At 35.6% G+C, this 24192-nt stretch overlaps 2 protein-coding genes across 5 annotated transcripts in view; one reads left to right on the forward strand and one right to left on the reverse strand.

Annotated features, from left to right (window-relative positions):
• Positions 1-644: 644 nt before the first annotated feature.
• Positions 645-19035, reverse strand: RSRC2 (arginine and serine rich coiled-coil 2). Of its 4 annotated transcripts, none has more exons than XM_045777884.2 (10): positions 18875-19035; positions 14878-15034; positions 13643-13686; positions 10973-11163; positions 9928-10131; positions 7876-7998; positions 5373-5452; positions 3471-3700; positions 2958-3047; positions 645-1290 (listed from the first exon to the last, which is right to left on the reverse strand). In XM_045777884.2, exons 1-10 carry the CDS (start codon positions 18878-18880, stop codon positions 1111-1113), a joined length of 1305 nt encoding a protein of 434 aa, XP_045633840.1. In that variant the 5' UTR covers positions 18881-19035; the 3' UTR covers positions 645-1110. The 4 variants fall into 4 exon arrangements, with proteins under 4 accessions (XP_045633840.1, XP_045633834.1, XP_087713534.1 ...); XM_045777878.2 differs by having other exon boundaries at positions 3471-3703; XM_087857408.1 differs by lacking the exon at positions 18875-19035 and adding an exon at positions 12753-12830 and having other exon boundaries at positions 10973-11185; positions 14878-14974.
• A 237-nt stretch (positions 19036-19272) lies between these two features.
• KNTC1 (kinetochore associated 1) overlaps positions 19273-24192 on the forward strand; it is a 68078-nt gene continuing 63158 nt past the window's right edge. The window contains exons 1-2 of the mRNA XM_045777917.2: positions 19273-19378; positions 21476-21646. Coding sequence (XP_045633873.1) covers positions 21518-21646 — 129 coding nt within the window. The 5' untranslated portion in view covers positions 19273-19378; positions 21476-21517. The remainder of the gene's footprint in view (positions 19379-21475; positions 21647-24192) is intronic.

Consider the following 24192-nt stretch of genomic DNA (forward strand, 5'->3'; position numbering starts at 1 on the left):
ACTCTCAAAAAAAAACCCAAACAAAAAAACAAAAAAACTTAAGTTTTACTATTAAGTACACTTCCCTAGTATTGTGCTACTACAATGAGGAGTTGTAGGATTTTTCTAGGAAAAGGTGAATCATGATTTTGTAGTAATAAAAGCAAATGAATTCCAAGTTCTTTAGTCCCCTCCCTCCACCAGATTCATGCCCTATTTAACTTAGTGACAAAGTAGTTTTCTAATATTTTAGTACTTTGTGCTACTGAAGACTTCAAAGGGATAATGAGCAAAGGGCATACCAAGAACTTGTAATAAGGCACTTTATTAAAATAAAAGTGCTTACATCCCTTTAATGTATTAATCTATTTCCTGAATAACATATGGAATATTGAACAAATACTGTACACCAATTCTGTTCCTTACAGTAGTAGGAAAACAGTATTATTGTAATAAGTCTGTTTACTCCTCCTAACTTCCTTTTACATTTTGCTCACCATGGTATTGCCTAGAGCATAGTTAACTTTCTTAAAAAAAAAAAAAAAAAGAAAGAAAAAAAAAAAGGAATTTCTATCTAGTGTTCTCTAATAGCAATTGCAAAATGCTACAAAAACTATGAAACAAATTCAAATAAGAATTCCAGGTAACTTAAATTAACACCAGTGTTGAGAAAACCATTTTTATTGTCATCACCACCCAGCGTTTTGTGCTGGATTATGTACCAAATGGCCAGATCTTCTAAAGAACATCTACATAACATTTCTTTCATGTTTCAAGAGATGAAAATAACTGTACAAGGTTAAGTACAAAAGTACACAAGACAGCGGACACGAAATATCCATGTATGAGATTTTATCCCACCTGCAGCTTTTATATATTTGAAAAGTAGAATTCATGAACTAAAAAATATTGTCCTTCTATAGTCCTGTCAAGTTTAATGGAAGTGTGTTTAACCTGATTACAACACTAACACCAGTATCACTGATCTGATATTTACAAAAAATCGTATTTTTCAATAAATTAAAGTCAATGCAACACCCATGCAAGCTAGAATGCTAGCTGTTTGGTGAACAAGGACCTGACATCAGAACCAGAAGTCCATAAAGTCCCAAACATTAAGTCTGATCTTTTTCAAACTGCATCCATTCCTCGCATTGATGATGTGAAACCCAATCCCATTCCTCTTTGTGTGTGGGTTTGTGATCTTGCCATTTCATACTGAGCATCTAGATTTCTAAATACTTCTTCCTGTTGCTTCAAAGTCTTGTAACTTTCTTCATCAACTGAGCTACATCCAGCTTCATCTTCACTCTAAATATCAGATAAAAAATATATTATTAAAATAAATGGAAATGAGAATAAAGTGTTCTTCTCAACAGACAGTACAGATAACTGACATGTTTAGGATACATATTTACCTTCCATTCAATTCATTTAGCATCTATGGAGTGCAAGGCAATGTTCTTTCTAGGTATTGGCATAAAAACCAGGATATAACAAAAATCAACTTCATTTTAGTGGGTATGAGGAAGAAAATGTAGAACATACCATTCAATAAGTAGAGTCTAGGAGAAAAGCAGAAAATGGGGATGGTGTGCTTGCTTTTTAAAAAAAAAGGCAAGTGAGAAAGGACTAAAAAGTTGACATCTGAGCAGCACCAAAGGAAGGAATTATGCGGGGAGCTAAGGAAAGAATTAAAAAGCTAGCATAAATGGAAAGGTTGTGTGGCACTGTTTCAAAAAACAAGTTCAGTGAAGCTTAGTTTAAGCCAAATAACCCTTCAATGAAACACCAACTCCCGTAAGTAATAATAATCAATACCTGAGCGTCTGTGAACTTTTTACTGGTTACATGAAATATGAGATCTGTACATTTCCGCCTTATTCAAACAAAACAAAATACACCAAGAAAAACAAAAACCACCAACCAACAAACAAAAAACCACCAAAACAACAACAACAAAAACCACCCCCCCCCCCCATTTTACAAAAGCTTTCTGGAAACTTTAAATATTAAGGTCCTACTCCAGGGGCGCCTGGGTGGCTCAGCTGTTAAGGGTCTGCCTTCGGCTCAGGTCATGATCCCAGGGTTCTGGGATCGAGCCCCACACTGGGCTCCCTGCTCGGCAGGAAGCCTGCTTCTCCCTCTCACACTCCCCTTGCTTATGTTCCCTCTCTCGCTGTCAAATAAATAAAATCTTAAAAAAAATTCCTACTCCAAGTACAGTTTTTTTTTTTTTTTCAAGATTTTATTTATTCATTTGACAGAGAGAGACAACCAGCGAGAGAGGGAACACAAGCAGGGGGAGTGGGAGAGGAAGAAGCAGGCTCCTAGCGGAGGAGCCTGATGTGGGACTTGATCCCAGAACGCCGGGATCACGCCCTGAGCCGAAGGCAGACGCTTAACGACTGCGCCACCCAGGCGCCCGTTTTTTTTTTTTTTTTTTTGAAGCTTTTATTTATTCGTCAGAGAAAGAGAGCATGCGTGGGCATAAGCACAGGAAATGGCAGGCAGGGGGAGAAGCAGACTTCCCTCCGAGCAGGGAGCCCAATGCGGAGCTCGATCCCTGGACCTTGGGATCATGACCTGAGTCAAAGGCAGATGCTTAACCAACTGAGCCACCCAGGAGTCCCTACAGTTAGCTTTAAATGAGCTTTTTTTTTTTTAAAGCAAATTCATCAATTTCCATTTACGATTTCATTTTTATTTACTAAGAAAAGCTCATAATCTAGAAAAAGGTTCATTTAAGGTATAAATAGGTTATAATCAACAACCAGGTTAATTTAAATTGAATAATTTGTACTGTCAACTAATAATGACAACATAATTCTGTGAAATTAATCTGAAGCACAAAACAAAAAAGCAACAGAAAGTACCCACAGTTCACACATTACTGAAATTAACTTTTAGGGAGAAGACCAATGTTAACCTGAAAATGTTACGTTAATATGAATTTTAACTCAAAGTGCGTAACTCACCTTAATACCCATTAATTTCCTGAATTTGACATTTTGGTCCTTGTTTCCAAAATTCAGTTTTTCCCATATTTCAGCAGACTGGGATTTGTCCTGTAAAGAAACACTGAACTTTTACAATTCATAAAATTTAGCTATCTAAGTAGTAAGATCTAAAAGAAATTGAAAGCATTTATAGCATGTATCAATGCATATATTTATTTTGTTTATAATTAAGACTTCTATTACAAAGTAATTAAGCAAAGAAATAGAAGTACTTCATAATATATCCTTTATGAAAAAGCCTAAGCCAGGGAGCATCTTCCCCCATTGTAAATGTATGGGAATAATGTTTTTCTTCAAACTACTGGTTTTCTTAGATCAATCTTTCTCCAACATTAAATTGTGGTAAATTAAACTATTACAATCAAATTTAGAGAAGAAAAACCCAAACCCATCTTTTCCAATCCAAATCTGTTTTTCCAAGCAACTGCTAATCAGGAATAAATGACAAAAGAGAGGAATTAAAGAACGTACCCCTTCTTTCTTGCCTTGCCAAAGCATTTTCCTTTTTTTCTCTTGTTCAGCAAATTTCATTGGATTCACAGCTGCTGGGTTATAATAGCTAGGTACAGCTATTCCGGTCTCTGCCAAAGCTTTAGCCTGCAGGGCAGCCATTTGAGCTGCCATAGCTATTTGAGGAGTTACTTGCGTTCCTGATGCCAACAAGGCAGCAACATTGAGAACAGAACCTCCGGTGGCTGCAGCTGCTGAAGAGGTAAGCATAGATTTTTAAGACTAACCAAAACCAACCTCCTGGTTTACAGCAGTACATTTATATATAAGAACTAATCTACAAAAAGGCAGAATACTTTTACCAAAATAAGGAAATGCAGGTTAGTTTATAAGCAATTAACATTCTAACAAAAATTTATTGAATATATTTATAATAGACATTTCTGGACATGATCCCTTATATATACTGATACTTCATGTATCTGAAAATAGTAGGTATTCTACAAACAGTAAAAAGATTTGTGATTTCAATGAAAATGAACTATGCTACTTGTAGCTAAACTTGTAACAATAAATATTATTTGTATGGTTCCTTAAGCTTACAAAATGGTTAGACATTCCTTTGAAACTCTTAACAAATATCTAAGATATTAAACAAGTATTATGCACATTTAACAAATGTAAGCCCAAATCGCACAGAAGTTAAATGCCATGCCTGGTATTTCCATTTTAAGTGATTTAGTCAAGAACTGAGTCAATTTTCTGTAAACAGACTTTTTTTTTTTAAGTAAGGATTTTATTTATTTGAGACCGAGAGCGAGCGAGCATGAGCAGGGGGAGAGGGAGAGAGAGAAGATTCCCAGCTGAGCCAGGAACCTGATGTGGGGCTCGATCCCAGGATGCTGGGATCGCGACCTGAGCAGAAGGCAGAAACTTAACCATCTGAGCCACCCAGGCGCCCCAGAAAGACTGTTCTGGTTACATATTTTTCTGTCAGCCCAGAGTACGTTAATTACTAATACTATGGGAATCCAGTTATGAAAGTTTTGTTCTAATCACAAAAGCAAAATGGAAAGGGTGACCTGGGTGGCTGAGTAGGTTGAGCTTCCAACTCTTGATTTTGGCTCAGGTCATGACCTCAGGAGTATGAGATCAAGCCTTGCATTGGGCTCTGAGCTGGGCGTGGAACCTACTTAAGATTCTCTTCCTCTCCCTCACCCTCCATCCCCCCCAATCTAAAATAAATAAATACATACATACATAAAGGTAGTTTGTACAATTAAAAAAATTTTTTTTAATTTTATTTTTAAGTAATCTAAACCCAACACTGGGTTCCAACTCACAACCCTAAAATTGAGAGTCACATGCTCTACCAATTGAGCCAGCCAGGCATCCCAATTTGTACAATTTTAGATTATTTCAAAAAGTACCCATTTACTAGGAATATCAACAAATAGATAAAAACACCTTCCAGATTACATTTCATGTAATTCAATAAGCTCTCTCTGATCACCTTTAACCATCCACAGGCAATGTTTGTGTTATGTCTAAAAACCTGCTTTCTTATCCCAGTTCGGTTGTCTTCTTTAATAAACTGCATTTTCCCAAAAATCATGACTAAAATACATGTGCAACGATGGCTAAAGTGTTATATGAACAAAAACGCCTGTTTGTCAAAATCAGATCCATAAACCAAGTAAGAAATACATATGCATGAAGAATTTATAAGGTATGAAAGTTAACATTAAAAATAAAATGTTCACATTTCAATAATAATAATAATAATAATAATAATAATAATAAGGTTACAGTGCACTGATGGGTAGGCAAGGATCATGGATGATTTTCTTCCTATTATTTTTCTGAACTTTTCAGATTTTCTATAAAAAATGTCATACTTTCATAATAAAGAAAATAAATTACCTGCAGCTATTTCTTGTTGTTTTTGTTTTTCGACCATTTCCTTTTCTCGTTGTTCTTGTAATTTCTTTGCTCTTTCCAACCTGCCAAAGACAATTTCAATATATTTAAAATAACACTCAATATAAAACCAGTATTTATCTTTGATTTCTCCACACGTATAGACATGAAACACTTAACAAAATTTTAAATTAAGTTTAACACAATTGGTATCTCTATGTGGGGGAAAAAAAGCATTCGTTCTTAAGATAGCCACAGTTAAAGAATATTTCAATACTGGTTTTAAACATTTTTAAATTCATGGAATAGCCAAAAAAATGCAATAGCTTTTACACACAGTTCCCACAGAATAGTTTTAAAAAATATAAATTACTCAGCCTTTATCAGTGCTGGTATAGCAGTAAGGATAAAATTACATCTTGCAAGTGACAAACTGAGAACTGAGTAAATCTCATGGTATGTTAAAAGGAGTAAACAATATTTACAAAATTACCTATATGCTTCTTGGGGGGAGGCTGATATAGGATAAGGCCAATCAAAAAATGCCAAATATGACTTTTGTATTTAAACAGATTTTATCATATAGCCTTAAATTAATAAAGATAAAAAAGCCCAAAATACAAAAGGGGCAAAAAACCCCTACTTGTCATTCTCTATGATCTAATAATATGAGGGAAAAAACTTATTAGGGAATTCACTTTTAGCAGCTTAAGAAGTTTATCATTAGCAATGGAACTAGAAACATGAAACACAAACTCATCCTCAGACAAAATACTGTAGTTCACACTAACTTTACCAATAAATACATATCCTAAAGTGCTGTCAAGTCAGTATCTACTTCTCATACAGCAAATTTTAAGTAATATCTTCATGAGTTCCTGAAAGAGAAACCTCTTTTCTTCAAGACTCCTTGATCTCCCAATCATAAGTTAAAAGCCACTTCTTCCTCCTTTAATTAGTGGTATAAAGGGGCTAAGATTAAGGAAAAGGTTTTTTGTTTTAGGGTACTACAGGTAGGAAAATGGCATTGCCTTTAACAATTGAATTTACATAAAATGAATATAACAATATAATTTTATTCCCTTTTATTGAGCACGCATGCAAGAAAGACAGTACAGACTTGATTGTATCCTTGGGAATAAAAGTTTCTGATTAGGGGGTAACATTAAAATGTTGGTACCCAGATATTAAAACTATCTTCAAAGCAGTTTAAAAATTGTCCTTATTTAAAAACAAAAAAAGGAACAACAACAACAAAAAGGTCTACATATTGTAATATCTTATTAACAAAAGATCTCCTTTCAAATTTCAAAGTAGCCAAGGAGCAATCTGGTATTCTTAAGAGTTATTCCACGTAAACTTGTCATCTGAAAAACACTACGTAGATTTTTTTAAGTTAAAGTTTTAGATGCTTTACTAGTAAACAGCTTCAACTTTAATAAAAGCCAAAAATTAAAGCACAACCAATTTATAGTAAGAACAGACTTCAGGGCTTAAAAAAATACTGGTCAGACTTAACAGACCATTCTTTATAACTTACTTCAGATATCATAATAAATTATTTAATTCTGTTGATTTTAGTTTCAGAAAGAAAATATGATTCACTACTATTGATGCATATTTAAAATGGCCACTGCAGGTTGGAATTAACACCATTCACTAAAGTGAATGGAACGAAGAAGGGGCGAGCTCACACCTTTGCTGCTGCTGCTGTTCAGCTGGAGTTTCTGCCAGGCTGGGTTCACAGGGCAGCAGCCCATCAGGTTACATTGTGATAACTGTATTTTTGTAATGAAAAAAAAATACAAACTCAATTTCATAAGGAAAAAAACCCCCAAAATCAAGAGTATAGTTTTCAGAATATGGGAAAACCTGCAAACAAGCACTTGGATTTTACTTTACTTCTCGCCTCTCTATATGAGGCAGTTCTTTCAATGGTTTTGCACATTTCGGCCAGACAGCCCTGCTGTGTGTAGTCCCACAGTTACCAGAACATCTTTGAAATGCTTACAGAATTAAAACATAGAATGATCTCCCTACGCTGTCAGCAGTAAAATTCACAAGATCAAATAAATCACCTTGTAATGTTTATTATTTGCCACCTTCAAAATAAGAAACCTATTGACGGAATTGTTTCAGACTTTTTCTTGAGGAAGAAAAACAAAAGGACAATGCAGTTTCAGAGGCAAAATTTAAGAGTTCGATTTAAGATTTCTAAAAGCTTCGATTGTAAACCAAAAATATTTAGGAAGCTAAATCTGAGAAAAATGAATCAGTTAATCATGAAGGAAAATAGAGAAACTGTTGCAGACATCGTAATCTTTCCAGCTGCACAAATAGGTAAATGTTTAAAATGAGAATTAACAACACTTAGTTCTAGATCAGAACTGGTATCATGTCTACATTTATTTGACTTAAAACTCTGAAAGCATCCACTTTGTCCACACAATTGAGTATGTACTTCAAGTCGAAAAGAAAAAATGCACCAGACAGAAAATACACCTACCTCCTAGCTAAAGCTTCTTGTGCATCCATTGCTGTGTTTCTGCCTCTGAAGGGAGGAGGACTAGGAGTTCGGCTTAAACTTCTGCTAAATCTTCTAGGTTTTTCAATTCTCTTCTTTCTATCTCTGTAATAAATCGTATTTCACATGTTGCAGTACGACAAGCCAGTAATAATACACTTTATCAAAATTAATTATATTTACATAGGTTCAACAAAAAGGCAAACAGCAGACAATATATTTTGAACCCTTTCCTCTCCACCTCTGTCCTATAGCTTCCACAAGGTATGGAAGTTCCCTGAATATGTTGCTAGTTTTCTGTAAGTTCATTTAATGTTCCGTTACAAATAAACCATTTAAGATATTTTCCAATCTTTTGCTATTACACCCAATGTTGCAAAAACTAACCTTGTACAATCATTTTATATTCATGTAGGTCAGTATGTAGGATAGATACCTAAGTAGTTTAAATTTCCTAGTATTTTAATCTACAACGAATTTGTAAACGTTAAAAAAAACCCAAGCACAAAATCAGTAAAACGAATTAGGAAAATGAAAGATAAAAAACAATAGGCACTGAGCAGAATAAAATAGAGTAACAGTGGTCAAAACTAAAAATGCCATAAAAACAAAAAAACCCTAGAAATACCATAAATAATGGCCCGTATGCCCAAATGGAGAATAAAATATTAATGATAATGATGAAATCATCATTTACCTAAATTTCCTAAAACTCTTAACCGGTGAAGCTCAAATGAGTCAACTACTAAGAACTAAACTATTAAAAACGGATCAACATAAGGTGTTTCTCTGCCTATAGGTCCTGCCCCTTTGCTTTAATAAAACCACCATTTTGGGGGCACCTGGGTGGGTCAGTCAGTCAAATGTCTGCCTTCGGCTCAGGTCATGATCCCAGGGTCCTGGGATAGAGCCCCTTGATGCTCATCAAAGAGTCTGCTTCTCAGGGGCACCTAGGTGGCTCAGTCGTTGGGCCTCTGCCTTCGGCTCAGGGCGTGATCCTGGTGTTCTGGGATTGAGCTCCGCATCAGGCTCCTCTGCTGGGAGCCTGCTTCTTCCTCTCCCACTCCCACTCCCCCTGCTTCTGTTCCCTCTCTCACTGGCTGTCTCCCTCTCGCTCAAATAAATAAAATCTTAAAAAAAAAAAAAAAGAGTCTGCTTCTCCCTCTCCCCTATCTTGTGCGTGCGCGCAGTCTCTCTCTCTCGTTCAAATAAATGAAAATCTAAGAAACAACCCACCATTTGCATTCAAAACCCTAAACAAAACACCCCTAATAAACAATAGATAAGCCAAACTGTAATAAACAATCTTTTATCTTGTATTTCAGTCTTTATAGACTAACTTGAACAATAAACTAACAAAAAAAGCTTTTCCATTATTTACTGTCAGTATCTGTGTATATGCACTATTAATAATTGTCTGATGTAAATTAAATAAGTACAGACTAAACATATTAAAACCTCTCAATCAAGACAGGTTTGAATTAAGCTCATCTTTTTGAATACCTGAGATAGCATATACAGTATGGTGGGTTAAGCACATCCACTGACTTTGCATTCAGACATATTCGGGACCTGATTCTGACAGTACCATTTAATAACTATAATTCGAGGCTTCTTGGGCAGGTTACTTAAATTCTCTAAGCCCAATGGTCTTAACTCACGAAACAGTTGTTTTGAGAATTAGATGAGCTGGTACATGGAAAAAGCTGACATAATACATAGCACATGGTAGGCATGCAATAAATGTAAGCTACTCTGATTATACGATTAACACAATTCGACATCCAAAACAAATGAACTAATTTTAATAGGACTATTTCTACCTGTACTTCACAGAAGATCTGATTAAAGGAGTATCTGTAAGAATGCTATGCGAGTGTTTATATTTGTTCTTTATTAGTCAGAATGTTATTAAAATATTTATAACTCATAAATAAAATCCTGATCCACAATTTTGATATTCTCAGATTGAAAGACGAACAGACCCTGTGAGGGAGCTATCTGATTTTATTCAAGATGATGATGAATACTTACCGACTTCTACTCCTTGTTCGACTTCTGCTTCTACTTCTATGCCTGTGTCTTGATCTTGAGCGGGAACGAGATCGGATCCGACGTTTTCTTTCCCTGCTTCTGGATCGTGACTTCTTCCTCTCTCTGCTTCTGGACCTTGACTTCTTCCGCTCCCTACTCCTGGATCTGGACTTCTTCCGCTCTCTGCTTCTACTACGATGACGCCTGAAATTAAAACACACAAATGTGTAGTTATTTAGAGCTGCGTCTTTTCAAATTACAGACATTATGAATTATCTGCAATGTGTGCTGTCAAGCCAAGCAATAAACTAACTCTGTATTGTGTTTAGAAAGGCTAATTGAGGCTTCAAATGGAAGAAATTTCAACAACAAATGAGCCTTTATTCTTGTTTGATGTCTCAGAGGGAATACAATAAAGCTACGTGTTAAAAATACAATGCATCCTAACCCAACTTAAGATTCTGTTTAATAGTTTGAAGTCTATTACTGCCTTATCAAGTATTTATGCAACTTAAAGATGACAAGTTAAAAATTCTGACCCAATCTGATACACCATATATATACATTTCCACAGAAAACTCCAAACATACATGAAACACTGGCTTCTTTTTGAAAGTCCCACAAATTTTTTGCCATGACCCAGTTTTCAATACCACAAAAGAAAATCTAAATTAGAGTTTAACAGCAAACAAATCCCATGTTGACACTATAAAAGGATTGTTATACTGACTTAAACATAGCTCAACCATATAATTTTTTCCACTGCAAGTGACAGATAAATCCTGCAATTTAAAAACGCATACTTGCTAATTGAATGTTAATCATAATCATCCCTTGTTCCCTAGTCTTGAACACCTTTTTTGCCTTTATCAGAAAACAATGCCCCAAAGACTTCAGCTACTAGCAGAGATTAATGGGCAAATAGGTTATGCTAGCAAAAAATATCTATTTTCTAATGAAGATTGTTTGGGTATTGCTGGGTTCATGAGAAGCTTTACACAATATAGCTCTTTACTTAGCACTAATAAATACCAAAATTACTTACCTTTCACGAGACCTAGATCTTGAGTGACTTCTGCCTCTTGACGACTTTCTTTCTTTGCGTTTATGTCTGTCCTCGCCGTTTTCAGATGAATTTAGTCGTTCTCTTCCTTTATCAGAAGAATGTTCTTTGTCATTATGTTCCTCAGACTTGTGTTTCTTAGATGATTTATCTTTGGATTCATGTCTTCTTGCCTGTTTTAAGAAGAAGTTGGTTCTTTCAGGAAAATAGTGCAACAAAGAGAGTTAGTATGGGTATCAGTAGACAAAAATGTTGTGATGCAACATTAGTAACCTTAGGAGTGTGTGGCAAATAAAAAAATTGATCTAGTTTCACATCACCCAAATGTTGCAGATGAATATACTATTCGTATTATCTTTATAAATCCCCCAAATGCAGTTTCCTCCCCAAAATAACAAAATAATTTTCAATGTTGAAATAATATTGAAAAACCATTATTATCACAAAAAAAGAGGAATGCCTGATATTTCTTTTATCTAAAGGAGTAAGGGAAGTACACATGTATCAAAACTTTCAAAATTGTCCAACAAACCTTTTAGAGAAACAGATCATGTATACATATATACATCAACTTCTATAACCAGAGTACATATTATTTTAGGTTTAAAAACTTAACAATAGTGAAGATGATCAGGACACAAAGAAATGCACCAGAAAACGCATTTCAATTAGGTAGCTAAATAAAATTAATCTTACTAATTATTAGTATTTTCTGCAATTTTAAATTACTTTACGCAGAGTTGAAGTGTCCTTTTTTTAGCTATACTGCCAGATCCTCTCTAAAAGACGGCTCTTGATTTTTCTCCCAATGTCTAAACTGTGAAGCAATCACTTTTCATCTTGCAATATCCCAACGGGCTTGAAGTTCTATTACATTTCATGTACCTAGGGTAGAAAATGGCAACCGTATCTGTTTTAATTTTTATTAGATCAAACTAGGCATAACATAATTAATCCCTATACCATTATATAATACATACTTCCCCCATACTCTGAAAGATAAAAACCAAGGCTTTTGCTTTCACAACATATGCATTCAGAGACTGAGCTAAAATTAACTGCATGATCAAGTCTCCATCCTACTCTCACATACCAAATTAGAAAATGATAAACATTAGATCTCCTCACATTAAGTTGTCAAATCCATCTTTTAGCTAAAGCTTAAAAACCTGGACATCTCAATCACAATTTTAAAGCTGGAAGGAAACTCAGAGCCTCTAAACTTCCCTTACTTAAGTACGACTAAATGAAGATCTAAAGTCACAAAGCTACATGGTAGCAGCTGAACCCAGACCCCATGTTCTTCTTATGCCCAGGCCACTGCTTTTCTACCACAACAGGACACTTAACTCATGTTTCCCAAAAAGCCATAGCATTTTTCTTTCCACTCAAGATTAACTTTGCTTAAAAACAAAAAACTTGGCCAAACATTTTGGAACATGCATGATATATCTGAAAAGAATCATAATATGTTATTTAATATTTTGCAGAAAAATAAGAGACCTGGAGACACAGCTAAATTTTAGTTTCATTGCCAGTTCTCTGTTAATATGAGCTTGTAAAAGTATTTCCTTGATTTTGCCATATAGTGGCAAACTGGAAAAGCTTTAAGTGGTTCATTTTCCAAAGATTTTAGAGTTTATTTCAAACCAGTTTTCCAAACATAACATTACTATTAATTAAAAAAAAAAAAGACATTAAAACCCTTAACTGATTTAAGATATACTTAAGGGAAATAGGAGTTTGAATGACTAATAGTTACCTTATCATGAAGTAGGCTTATTATTTTGCTATCTGAGTCTGCAGCGTCTTCAGTTCAGTCTCTTCGCGCATTAGCACGCTGAGTATGATTTATTATAGAAATGTTATCATGTGAGCTAAACAAAATAGTCATTTTCACAAAAACTCTCCTAAATTAAAAATTTAACAGAGCTTCCATTAGGGGAAGAGGTGAAGTCCCTGCCCACATTTTTTTTAGGAGTCCCTTGCCCAGCCCCCATAAGACTCTTCTCCCTTTTTGGCTCCTACTTCTGTTCTTCCTTGTTGGCTCATTCCTTGTCTTCTCAGGTGAGCGAGCAAGTTAACTCCTGCTTTTCTTTCATACAGCTGCTGTCTTTTTCCTCAAGTTTTGGAGTCACCGCCACCTTTCCAGCTGTCCCTCACAGACACTTTTATTCCAAAATTCAATACTATTCTTAGGGAAACTGAGCTGGTTTGCTAATGAAGAGAGGACTCTCGTTATCTTCCATAAAGAAAAAGCCCACAGATATCTAGGATATTGCTACTTAAAGATGATTGCTATATGAAAATCCTGAGCAGTTGTCAGGTATAAGGACACTCGGGACCTCAGATTAATGGAAGCTCTGTGTGACAGGCCTAAAAAAACCAATTATAATCTTCATATGAAATTTTTATTGTGAATATTTTCACAACATAATAAAATTAATAGTTTTTGAATGAACTTTTCATATAAACAACTATCTTCTTGAAAAATGATGAATCCATATCATGCTTATTTTATAACCCAATTAACCTTTTAAAAATTGCAAGTTTTGGTACTTACCTTGATAATATCATATATTCACACAAACATTTCTACCAGATACTTTACAAGAATTTTAAAGTGCCTATTCACTACAAAGTGTTAATTACCTCTTTGCTTCTGCTCCGGCTCCTGTGTTTTCTTCCTTCATTATCTGTAAATACACACAAAAATTCACCATAAACAAGATACAGAAACATCTCAAACACAAATTCCAATACTCAAATAAAGGACAATTTCCAATCCATTTTACTAAGGTAAAATTCTACTTACTATCTTCCAAAGACTATTTTTTATGGCAGGGTGGGATTATTCTACTTAATACCACTGTATATATTTGAAACAACTCAAGCAATCTGAATAAACCAGAATATAATTGAAAGGAAGCAAAACAAACAAAAAAACCAAAACAAAAAAACCCCTCCATGACAAATCAAAAACATATATACTATCTTTCAGTTTGTCACAGATTCTTAATTCACAAAACATTGTGACTAGCCCATTTTGTTTTCCATTGTGTTGAAAATTTATATATAAAGGGGCTTATCAGAGGTAAACAAGAACAAAACAAGAATGCAAGAGAATAAACAGTTTGAACTGTATTTGGCATAAGTAGTCAAAAGGATGCTGTAGTTTAGAAATTCCTATTCAAAAGTGGTTTTATAGTGTAGTTTCAAATATATACACAAAATTACATTTTAACCATTTTATAAATGATTATCCGTGGATAATCCGTGTAAAGCATAAATAACTGGAGCCCAAGTCTTAATACTCTTAACTCATTAGTATTCTAGTTCTCACTTAAGTTCTTCATTAAATAGCAATACTAATTTAAAAAACATACAGCAAAACATACTTCTTATACCCCATCAGTCTAATTCTTTTTCAAGTAAATGAGTAAGAAACCTCTCAAAATGCCAAAACCTCTCGCTTCAGAAATATTCTAACATTAAGTCAAATGAAAAACAAGGTGAAAAATGTTCTTGTAACTTACATCAAAAAGCACGTTAAATAAGCTCAGAATAATATACCACTGCCCAGGCACATCTTTCAAAATATTTTACCCATGCTGAAAGACTGAAATTTAAACATCTCGGGGTTACCAAATAATTACTGTGACACAAATTTAAACATATATTTTTGCCTTTGGACAAGTCATAAAATTTCTGCATGAGAACATTTATGTTTTTCATAACTGAAAAATTCTCCAGAAAATTACCAATGTACTTTCATTATTCATTTCTCAACTGGGAAGAACATGTATTAATTATTTAGAAAACTAAATCTATGTCTTATACACACATCTACATGGATAGTGGTAATTACAGTTTCCAACAATTCATACCTGACTTTCGTTTTCTTTCTCTTGACCTTGATCGTGATCTTGAATAATGATGTTTTGAGGCTCTAGGAGAAATAGATACGTCTGACTGCTCTTTTTTCTTATCTCTATCTGGGGATGTCTTTTCTGGGGCTAGTCCATCTCGCTCTGTATCGCTAGCCTAAAAGTTTAAAGAGAAGTGATTATTAAGTTCTTAATTACATTTAAAATGTTTTTCAACTTCTTAAAAGAGAAGGAGAGAAGAGAATCATCTTTGAGTTTTACAAAATTTAAAAATAAATCAATAAATCAGAATGGCCAATTCCTACATAGCTAAATATTATTTGTATCTGATAAATAAGCCCGAATAAACTGAAATGACTAAACCAATAACAAAGAAACATATGTAATTAGACTGATGTCTTTAACTTTTAAAAATTATTATTTTCGTAACTTTCAAAACAATGTGGGAAGGGAAAGAATAAGGGCTCCAAGTATTTCCAATAAACATTCAAGCAGAGAAAATACAGTCCATTTTAGATTTGCGAAGTCATTTACCTGACTTTACCAATACTTTTATTTTAAATTAGCATACATTAAAAAGCATTTAAAATGAACTGGTGTAAAATTTAAAGAGACTTAGGTCTATAAAATCTAAGAACAGCAGAGCATGCTTCTAGATTATAAAAGAATAAACAGAATTAACTTACCTATCTGAGAACCCCAATCTTAATTTCATTAACCCTCTTTAATGAAAACAGCCCCTTGGCACAGTGCTGCTGCAAAATATGATCTGCCTCTCCTCACACATGCTCTGGGCTATGGAAACATTAAGTCGTTTCTGCTTTAAAGCATTTTTTAAGTTTTCACAATACAAATTTTGTAAAAGTTAAAAAAATAATCAAGTATACACATTTTCCCAAGAGTCCTGATTTACTTAAAAGGAAGTTTTCATCTAAGTATCAGTTCCCTGTTTTCCAATTTACTTGCTCATAGCTGAGTACTCAGCACAGCAATCAATCAACAAATGAAGAAATGAATTTCTGTTACTAGTTTTCAATTAAAAAAGAGTATTTCTGTGGCTCTGCTGAACGGTGTGGTCCAAATTACAGATAACAAGAGTATCACGCAAAGACACACACTGATTTAAATTAGTCATAGAAAAAAGCTTTGAGAAGCTAAAACCTGAATGTTCCCAAGTCAGATTTTGATAAAAGGTAGGAGAAACAGTTTCAGTAGTATGTGGAAAGTATATGGAAGGTGGACTACTTGGCCCTTGACCAAAGAAAGAAATGTTTTCACTTTTTTGAAAGGATTATTAAGCAAGCAAGGAATGGGACAGAGACTGTGTGTGATCCATAATGCCTAAAATATTTATTACCATGCTCTTTATAAAAGAATCTGGATTGGATGAATAGGGATTTTCAGCAGGAGGAATAATCACATGAAAACAAACTCCCTCCCTTAAGAAAATCAGTCCAGAAAACAAGTACCAAGGAAACTAAATGGGGAGTAATTTAACAAACGAAGTGTGAGAGATTGCATTATTTCAACAATAATTTACTGAGAGTCACAAATGTGCTCCACTCAATGTTGGACTCGAAGAATAAAATAAGAAAGAGATTTACACGCTTATCTGGGATGAAAGACATAAATGTGTTAAGCCTTTAACAATGGTAAAAACCAAAACAACCAAGCACAGAGGAAGCAACTAATTACTGGAGATACTCTCATGTGACCACACATGCCCTCTCTAGTTTTCTATATATGGGTGATTTCTGGAATCATAAAATTTTTGTGAGGAAAGCTTTCATCATTTAGAAATAGAGTACAATCTTCTGCTCTTACAAAGGAGATCCAGCAACATTACCTGCCTCTCTCAGGATGGTACTCTAGCTCTTTGCTGTCTACTATCAAATAAATGATGCGGTATCACACAATTAAGGATAATTAAGATTTTCACAACACTGGTTGTTTTTTTTAGTTCTTGTTCTCATCATTATCATTACGAACTATTTCACGTCTGTGATGTTAAGTGTTGACAGAGCTTATCTCTGGAAAATAAAATCGCAAAAACTTCAGCACTGCTATCATTTCTCTCAGCATGCGACTTCTCTGCCAAAACTATCATTCCCAAACCACTGGCACATCTCATTCACTTTTACAGACAGCATGACTAGAACTGAAAACAGCCTTCCCGTGGAAAAGTCAGCATCTAGACCAGGCAGTACAACTTTTCAGTCAATGGTTTATTTACATGCTTAACATCGCAGAAGCTTGGCAACAGGGAAGTCAAATGCCCTTTGCTTAAAAGAAGGCACCCTGTAACACAAGATAATAACTTACACCAAACAGCCATTTTCACCTATAAGATACACTACAGGAAAAAAAACACATTCTATCACTAAACAGACTACGAATGATAGGTGGCCACTTCTCCCACATAAAACTTCTATTTCCATGAGGCTATTTTATAGTGGCCTAATGAAAAGCATCCAAAAAATAAAATTAATTGAATAAAATTTCTCTGACAATTTCTAAGCTTTATTCCGATTTATCAGGAATGTACATACTAAATCTTGAATGCTAACTGCAAAACTGTCCTCTACTCTAGCACATGCTTTTTTTAGAATGCCACCACTGTTATCTTACATTTACATCTTGTTTAAAACCCTAATAATGCTTAAGACATAGTACACAAATTTTTTTCCAGTGCAAAGAAGGTACACTGGATTTAATACTAGGCCACTTCTCCAGGGAACTGTGTCTTTTTATTGAGGGAGGCACTGCAGGACCAAATGTCTGAACTGACTTCATTTTTTAAAATACTTGAGCCGTGGTAAAACAACACTATTCCTTAAAGTACATTAAAAGGCCCAAAACACTATTTCTACAAAGGAAAACATTACATCGATTAATTGCACAAACACCAAAACAGTCTTCCAACTGTTTGAAACCTTATCAAAAATCGGTTCTTAATTCAGTTAGGTATTGGGGGAAGGGAGGGCAAAAACCATCCTAATTCCAGATATCCCAATTTTTAGGAAGGGCAAACTACAAATTTTTCGGTATGTTTATAGCCGTACTTACTTTTGAAGATGAGTAAATAGAACTTTCTAGTCAGTGGAAAGGAATACAAGATGCCTGCATTTTTCTTTTAACAGGGTTAAGAAAAATGAACTAATTACAATAACGTTTCCACCAGAACTGGGCATCACAGAACCAAAGCAGGCTTTTTAAAGAACCATAGTTCTTATTTAAAATTAAATGGGTCAACGAAGGGTTCTTAAATTTAAGAAACAACGCCAATGATAAGGCTTTATTATAATGCTTCTCAGACTTCAAAATGATTACATCACGAGCCGCTTCAGAAACTGAACAACAATCGGAATTCGTAGTTCCAAAGCCTTCTCGTAATTCAGTCGATTTTTTTTACTCCCTTGGAGCAACACCTTCCTCAGCTCCGTGCAAAGGAATAAACTAAGGTTTTCACAGACAAAACACTAATTAAAATTATGCAACTAGAATTTTACTGAGCGTAAGCAAAAAACAAAACGTTACAAGACGATTCTCTTCTCCCATTCTACCCCTTACAGACAACGCCTTTCTGACCCAACACTTTTCAAAGACCCCCATCCCTTTTCTCTCTTCCCTAGCCCTTCCCCAACGCGAACATAAATCCCCAAGCCCTAATGAAACTCAATATAAACGACTAACAAGAATGAGTAAGCTAAACTGGAGGCCGGTCTGTGGGTCGAACGGAATACAGGACTAGGAAAGAGATGAGGAAAGTTCTGGAAAAAAAAAAAAAAAAGACACTCCCTGCGGCTCCCCACCCCCACCGACACCGCCTCACTTCCCCCTCCCTACAGCAGGCAGCCATGATGGCGGGCGCAGAAGAAGGCCGCGGCGCCATTTTGTCCACACACACGCGCGGACAACAGCTCTGGAAGCCGTTCACCCACTCTTTGGAGAGTAGCAGAAAAATATCCCTGGTTTTAAACTCAAAGTCGGCACCTACCGCCATAGTCCAGAGTCCTGGCCGCTAAGGCGGCGCCTCCACTTGCCGCTCTCAACAGTACCGGCCACCCCGACGCTTCGCCACAGACTAAATCGCTCGCGCGAGAGACCCGGATGGCACAAAGGGGATGAGGCCCGGCGCGTCGCACAGCTTGCTGGGAAAAAAAAAAGGGTGGTGATAAGAGTCTCTATAGCAACGCGATTCGAGGAGGTGATTGGTTGTTCTTTTGAAGGGGGCGTGTAAAGCCAGGGAGGAGGGCGGAGCCAAGAATACACCCGCTATAATGCGCAGCCTGAAAATCGGAATGGGTGGAATTTAGGGTGGGGCGACTTCCTATTTCGATTTTAAAGCAATTTTGGCCTCCTCCGGCCGCCGTAAAAGGGGTTGGGCTTGGTGTTCTCCCGCCAATTTAAACCTGAGGGCCAGAACCTGAAGAGATTAGGGACAGTTGTGGGTGGCAGGAAGATAAGTTTGAGTCTTCTACTTTAGTTTCTTCAGTTGCAGGTGAGGAGGGGGAAACGCGCTGCTATGGAGACCTGGGGTTGGGTTCAGGTCGAAGTAACAGCGGCCTCAGCTCAGTTCGGGTGTTTTCCCGTCAAGGCGCTGGCGGGAGAGAGTTTGAAGTCGATTCTTGCCGGTCTGTTGTCTAGCTGGGAGCGTTTGTGCATGGGGGCCTAACTGACACTTTCATTTAGTTTAATTCGCTAATTGGTTCTCCACCCACCAGCTCAACCGATTTCAAATCGTTAATCAAATCATGTCACTCGTCTCCTTAGTGTCTTTTCCCTGTAGGTAGTACCGAGCATAAAAAACCCAATCTTGAAGTCAAGGATTCATTTAGCTTCTGCACTGTTCTGTTTTTTTGTGGCCCGGCAGCCCCCCGCCCCCAACTCGTTCCAGCCTCCGAACCTTTGCATTCGGCCTGCATCTCTGTTCTCCCCGAGCTTTGGAGAGTTGGCTTCTTGCTCTTGGGATCTCAGCTCTGATGTCCTCTCTTTCCTTACCTAACAGGTTCTTCTTATACGACCCCCCCTCACCACCTGAGCATCGTTTAGTTCAAAACCTTTGGCACTGTTTGTAATCGTGCACTTATTTATTTATTTTTGTAGGGAGGCAGTATAACAGTTAATAGGCGTGAATTTGAATCTTGTCTAACTACATCATTTACTCGCTTTAGGTGACCTTGGCCATTTATTTAATCCCTGGCTTGTGTCTCTGCTGTAAAATGGGTTGTTGTGCAGATTAAATGAGTAAAGCATTCAAAGCTATCTTGCGTACTCAATACATGTTAACTATTTTATTTGTCCTTCATAGATGAATATAAACTTCATAATGATAAAGGCCTTTTCTGTCTTCCGGGCTGTATTCTGGTGCCTAGAACAGTCCCTGACACAAAGTAGGCATCAATAAACATTTGTTGAATGAGTGACTATGACAGCCCTGGAAGGTTGATAATATTTCTCTGTTTTTTTCAGGTGTGTAACACAGCGATCCATAAAAGTATTCACCCCAACCTGTCCTTCCTGTCTTAATCTCCTTCCAACTCCCACCCAAACACCAGCCACTAGAACTATTGTCTGTTCTAACATGCTTTGTTTTGTACCCTTGCTCACACTCTTCATAAGAACTCTTTTCCTGTATTTAAAAACCTCCTATGACCATAGCCTAAATGTTACCTGCTTCCACCGATGAAAATAATAAATTACCTAACACTTAATATTGAGTGCTTGCAATGAGCCAGACATTGTTGCATGAGTTAAAATACTCATTTTTAAACTCATAATCTTTGTAGGTGAAACTATGTTCCTATTACATAGAATTAAGGAATGGAAGGATTACGTTGCTTGCTCAAGGACAACTGGTTGTAAATGAAAAAGCATCTTTCCTGTGCTGTATGTTCCATAAAACTTAAAACATATTTCTGCTAGCACTTATCAAAATAGTTGTGATTATTTGGTTGCTATTCTCCACCAGTGACTGATCCAGGGATTGTTTTTCATCTTAGTATTCTATTCCCACTTACCGCAAACATAAAATGAGTTACAGAAGTCTTTGCTGTTGAGATGTTCAAGTGACTCTCCTAGGGTTACAGGTATACTCTTTGGTTCAGTCAGAAACCTGATTCAATTTTTTCCCCTCTTCCCCTTTCATTTTCATTTACTGTATAATACTGGAACCGTTAATGGACTTTTTTTAAAGTTCATCTTGGAACCTTAACCATCCTAAGATATCCCAGATAGTCTGACTTTAGAGCTTCCACTATTTATTGCTGTACTGCTTAAAGGTTTCTTTCAAATGAAAACTTGTTATAATTTCAAGCTAGGCACACAAAATACTAGAAGCTCTAGGATACATTGTTGAGATCAGATTCGTCTATGTTCCTAGACAGTACCTTGTTCTCTGATGATAATCAGAGCTCCAGTTTCATTTATCATATTGGTCTGAAGTATCTAGTGACTACAGAAATAACAGAAAAGTCTTGATTGGTGTGTGTGTATACACACACGCACACACACACACATATTAAACCTTTTCATTTCCCAAGGAACTGTATTCTATATAACAATATAATTTGTTCTCTAATTTTACATGTTGTCACAGGGAAAGTAGTGGTTTCTGGCTCAGGAAGACAATCTCAGAAACATGTGGAATGATATTGAGCTGTTGACCAGTGATGATACAGGAAGCGGGTACCTAAGTGTTGGTTCAAGAAAAGAACACGGAACTGCTTTATATCAAGTTGATTTGCTAGCAAAGATCTCCTCTGAAAAGGTAATGATTATGATGCTGACTGTTTTCATTTACAACACTTTTGCTGAGTGCTTAGTAAACCCAGTAGTCACATGGTAAATGTTCTGTAAATGCATGTAGCACTTTATCAGGGAATCAAGGTTCAGTCTCAGATTACTGGAAATTTCCATCTGTATTTTCCCTTCATTGTCTTAAGATCACTATATACAAAACTGAACATTTCATAGCTCTTCTTCTATTTGGATAAATAGAATGTAAATAAAGCAAAACAAAGAATACCCACCACCAGCTTAGGAAATAAAACATTACCGATAGATTTGAAGCCCCTGGGGTCCCTTCCTGATCCCACGCTTCCCCATACTTCACCCCTGAGTTAAGCATTCTGCTGAGGTTAACAGGTGACCTTTCCATGCATTTCTTTCCACATATGAATTTTCTTCTTTTAATAATACTTCTGCCATTTTCAGTCCAGGTTTACAACCTTATTTTTGCATCCTGTAGAAAATATTACAGTTAGTTTTTTTATCTTAGATTTTCTTTTTCAGTAATTTGCTTCTGATAAAGTAATTTTTGTAAACAAAGGGTTTTTTGGTAAAGAAAGTGCATCTGATTCTTATTCATTATAGCCCAGGATCCCTTCACTTCCCTTAGTAGGTCAATACAATATTTAATCCTCTAATTAAGATAAAAGGTTTAAATGAAAAGAAGAAACAAACTATTAGAGACAAGATTGTATCTTCTAGGGCTTGAAAGGAAAGGCCTCTTCTGGGAACCTTATTCATAAAGGACCTCAAATGTAGGCTTTTGGCTTTTTTTTTTTTTTTCAAGCGAGGATCTATATGTATTCAAAGAAACTGGCTGATAGGATTTAGAAAAAAATAGATCATTCTTTACACAACTTGCATACTGTTGTTGAACTATCCTGCCTTTAGTAGACTATGAATCACAGAATTTGTAAATGTTAATTATGAGTAGTACAAATAAATTATTTTCTTTGGTACTGTTTATTTGTTAAAAGCAAAAATTTTAATTTAAAGTATACTAAAAGTCCTGTAATGAGAAAGTGGCATCTGTATTTTACTATTATCAGAAGCCTCAAAATATGGAAGTGGCCCAGGCCTCTCTTGAGCTCTGAGCATTCCTGTTGAAAAATAATAGTATGTGTGTATTGAGCTTCAAATTCAGCTAGGAACTAAAATTCCATCTGTATTAGCTTGAAGTATCGCTCATCACTCATAGCAAATGCTATGTTCAAAATCCTATGCTAAACACTTAGAATATAAGGTAAACTATTATCCCATCTTTTTGGGATCTTTCCTTAAAGTGAAACAGAATGCCAGCAATAAAAACTGCTGAGTTGTGCAAGTCAGTATATGCTAAATATCAAATGAATGGTACAGACAGTAAATGCAGTAGAAATTCAGAGGAAGGAGAGCTCATTGTGGGTGGGGACAGTTTAAGGAACATTTCATGAAGAAATTAGCATTTAACTTGGGCCTTAAGAAAAAGGGAAAATGGAGACACAACTTACCAAAATTTGTGAAGTGCAACAAAAGCAGTGCATACAGGAAAATTTATAACACTGAATGTATATGTTAGAAAAGAAGAAAGATCTAAAATCAATAATCTTAGTTTCTTGCTTAGGAAACTAGAAAAGTAAGAGCAAATGAAATCCATAGTAAACAGAAAAAAGAATTAGAGAACAGAAATCAGTGAAATTGAAAACAGGAAATCAATGAAACCAAGAACTGTTTCTTTGAAAAGATCAATGAAATCTGTAAGTCTTTAGGCTAATTAAGGAAAACAGAGAACACAAATTACTAATATCAGAAATGAAAGGGGGACATCACTACAGACCCTATGGATATTAAAAGGATAATCAAGGAATACTAAGAGCAACACTCTGCCCACAAATTTGATGACTTAATGAAATGGACCACATACTTGAAAGACATAATCTTCCAAAACTCACACAAGAAGAAATAGACATTCTGAATAGGCCTCTTTCTGAGAAATTGTATGAGTAATTAATAACCTTCCAAAACAGAAAGAACCAACCCAGATGGGTTCACTGGTGAATTCTACCAAACATGTAGGCAAGAAATTATACCAATTTTCTACAATCACTTTCGGAAGATAGAAGCAGAGGGAATACTTCCTAACTAATTCTATAAGCCCAGCATTACCCTAATAGCCAAACCAGGCAAAGACATTGCAAGAAAAGAAAACTACAGGCCAAGATTTTTCATGAACAGAAATGCAAAAGTCCTCAAAATATTCTCAAATTGAATCCAATATATGAAGAGAGTTATATACTACAACCAAGTAGGACTTATCCCAGGTATGCAAGGTTGCTTAAACATTTGAAAATTGGGTGATGAATGTGTAATCTTATTGTGGTAATCATTTCACAATATATATGTATATTAAATAATCACATTGTACACCTTAAACTTAAACAATGCTATTTGCAAATTATATCTCAGGAAAGCTGGAAAAAAAATCAATGTAATCCTTTACATCAACAGATTAAAGAAAAGTCACATAATCATATCAATAAATGGAAA

This window comes from Ursus americanus, chromosome 30 (assembly GCF_024610735.1).
Source record: "Ursus americanus isolate L20-20 chromosome 30, mUrsAme1.1.p, whole genome shotgun sequence".
NCBI lineage: Eukaryota > Metazoa > Chordata > Mammalia > Carnivora > Ursidae > Ursus > Ursus americanus.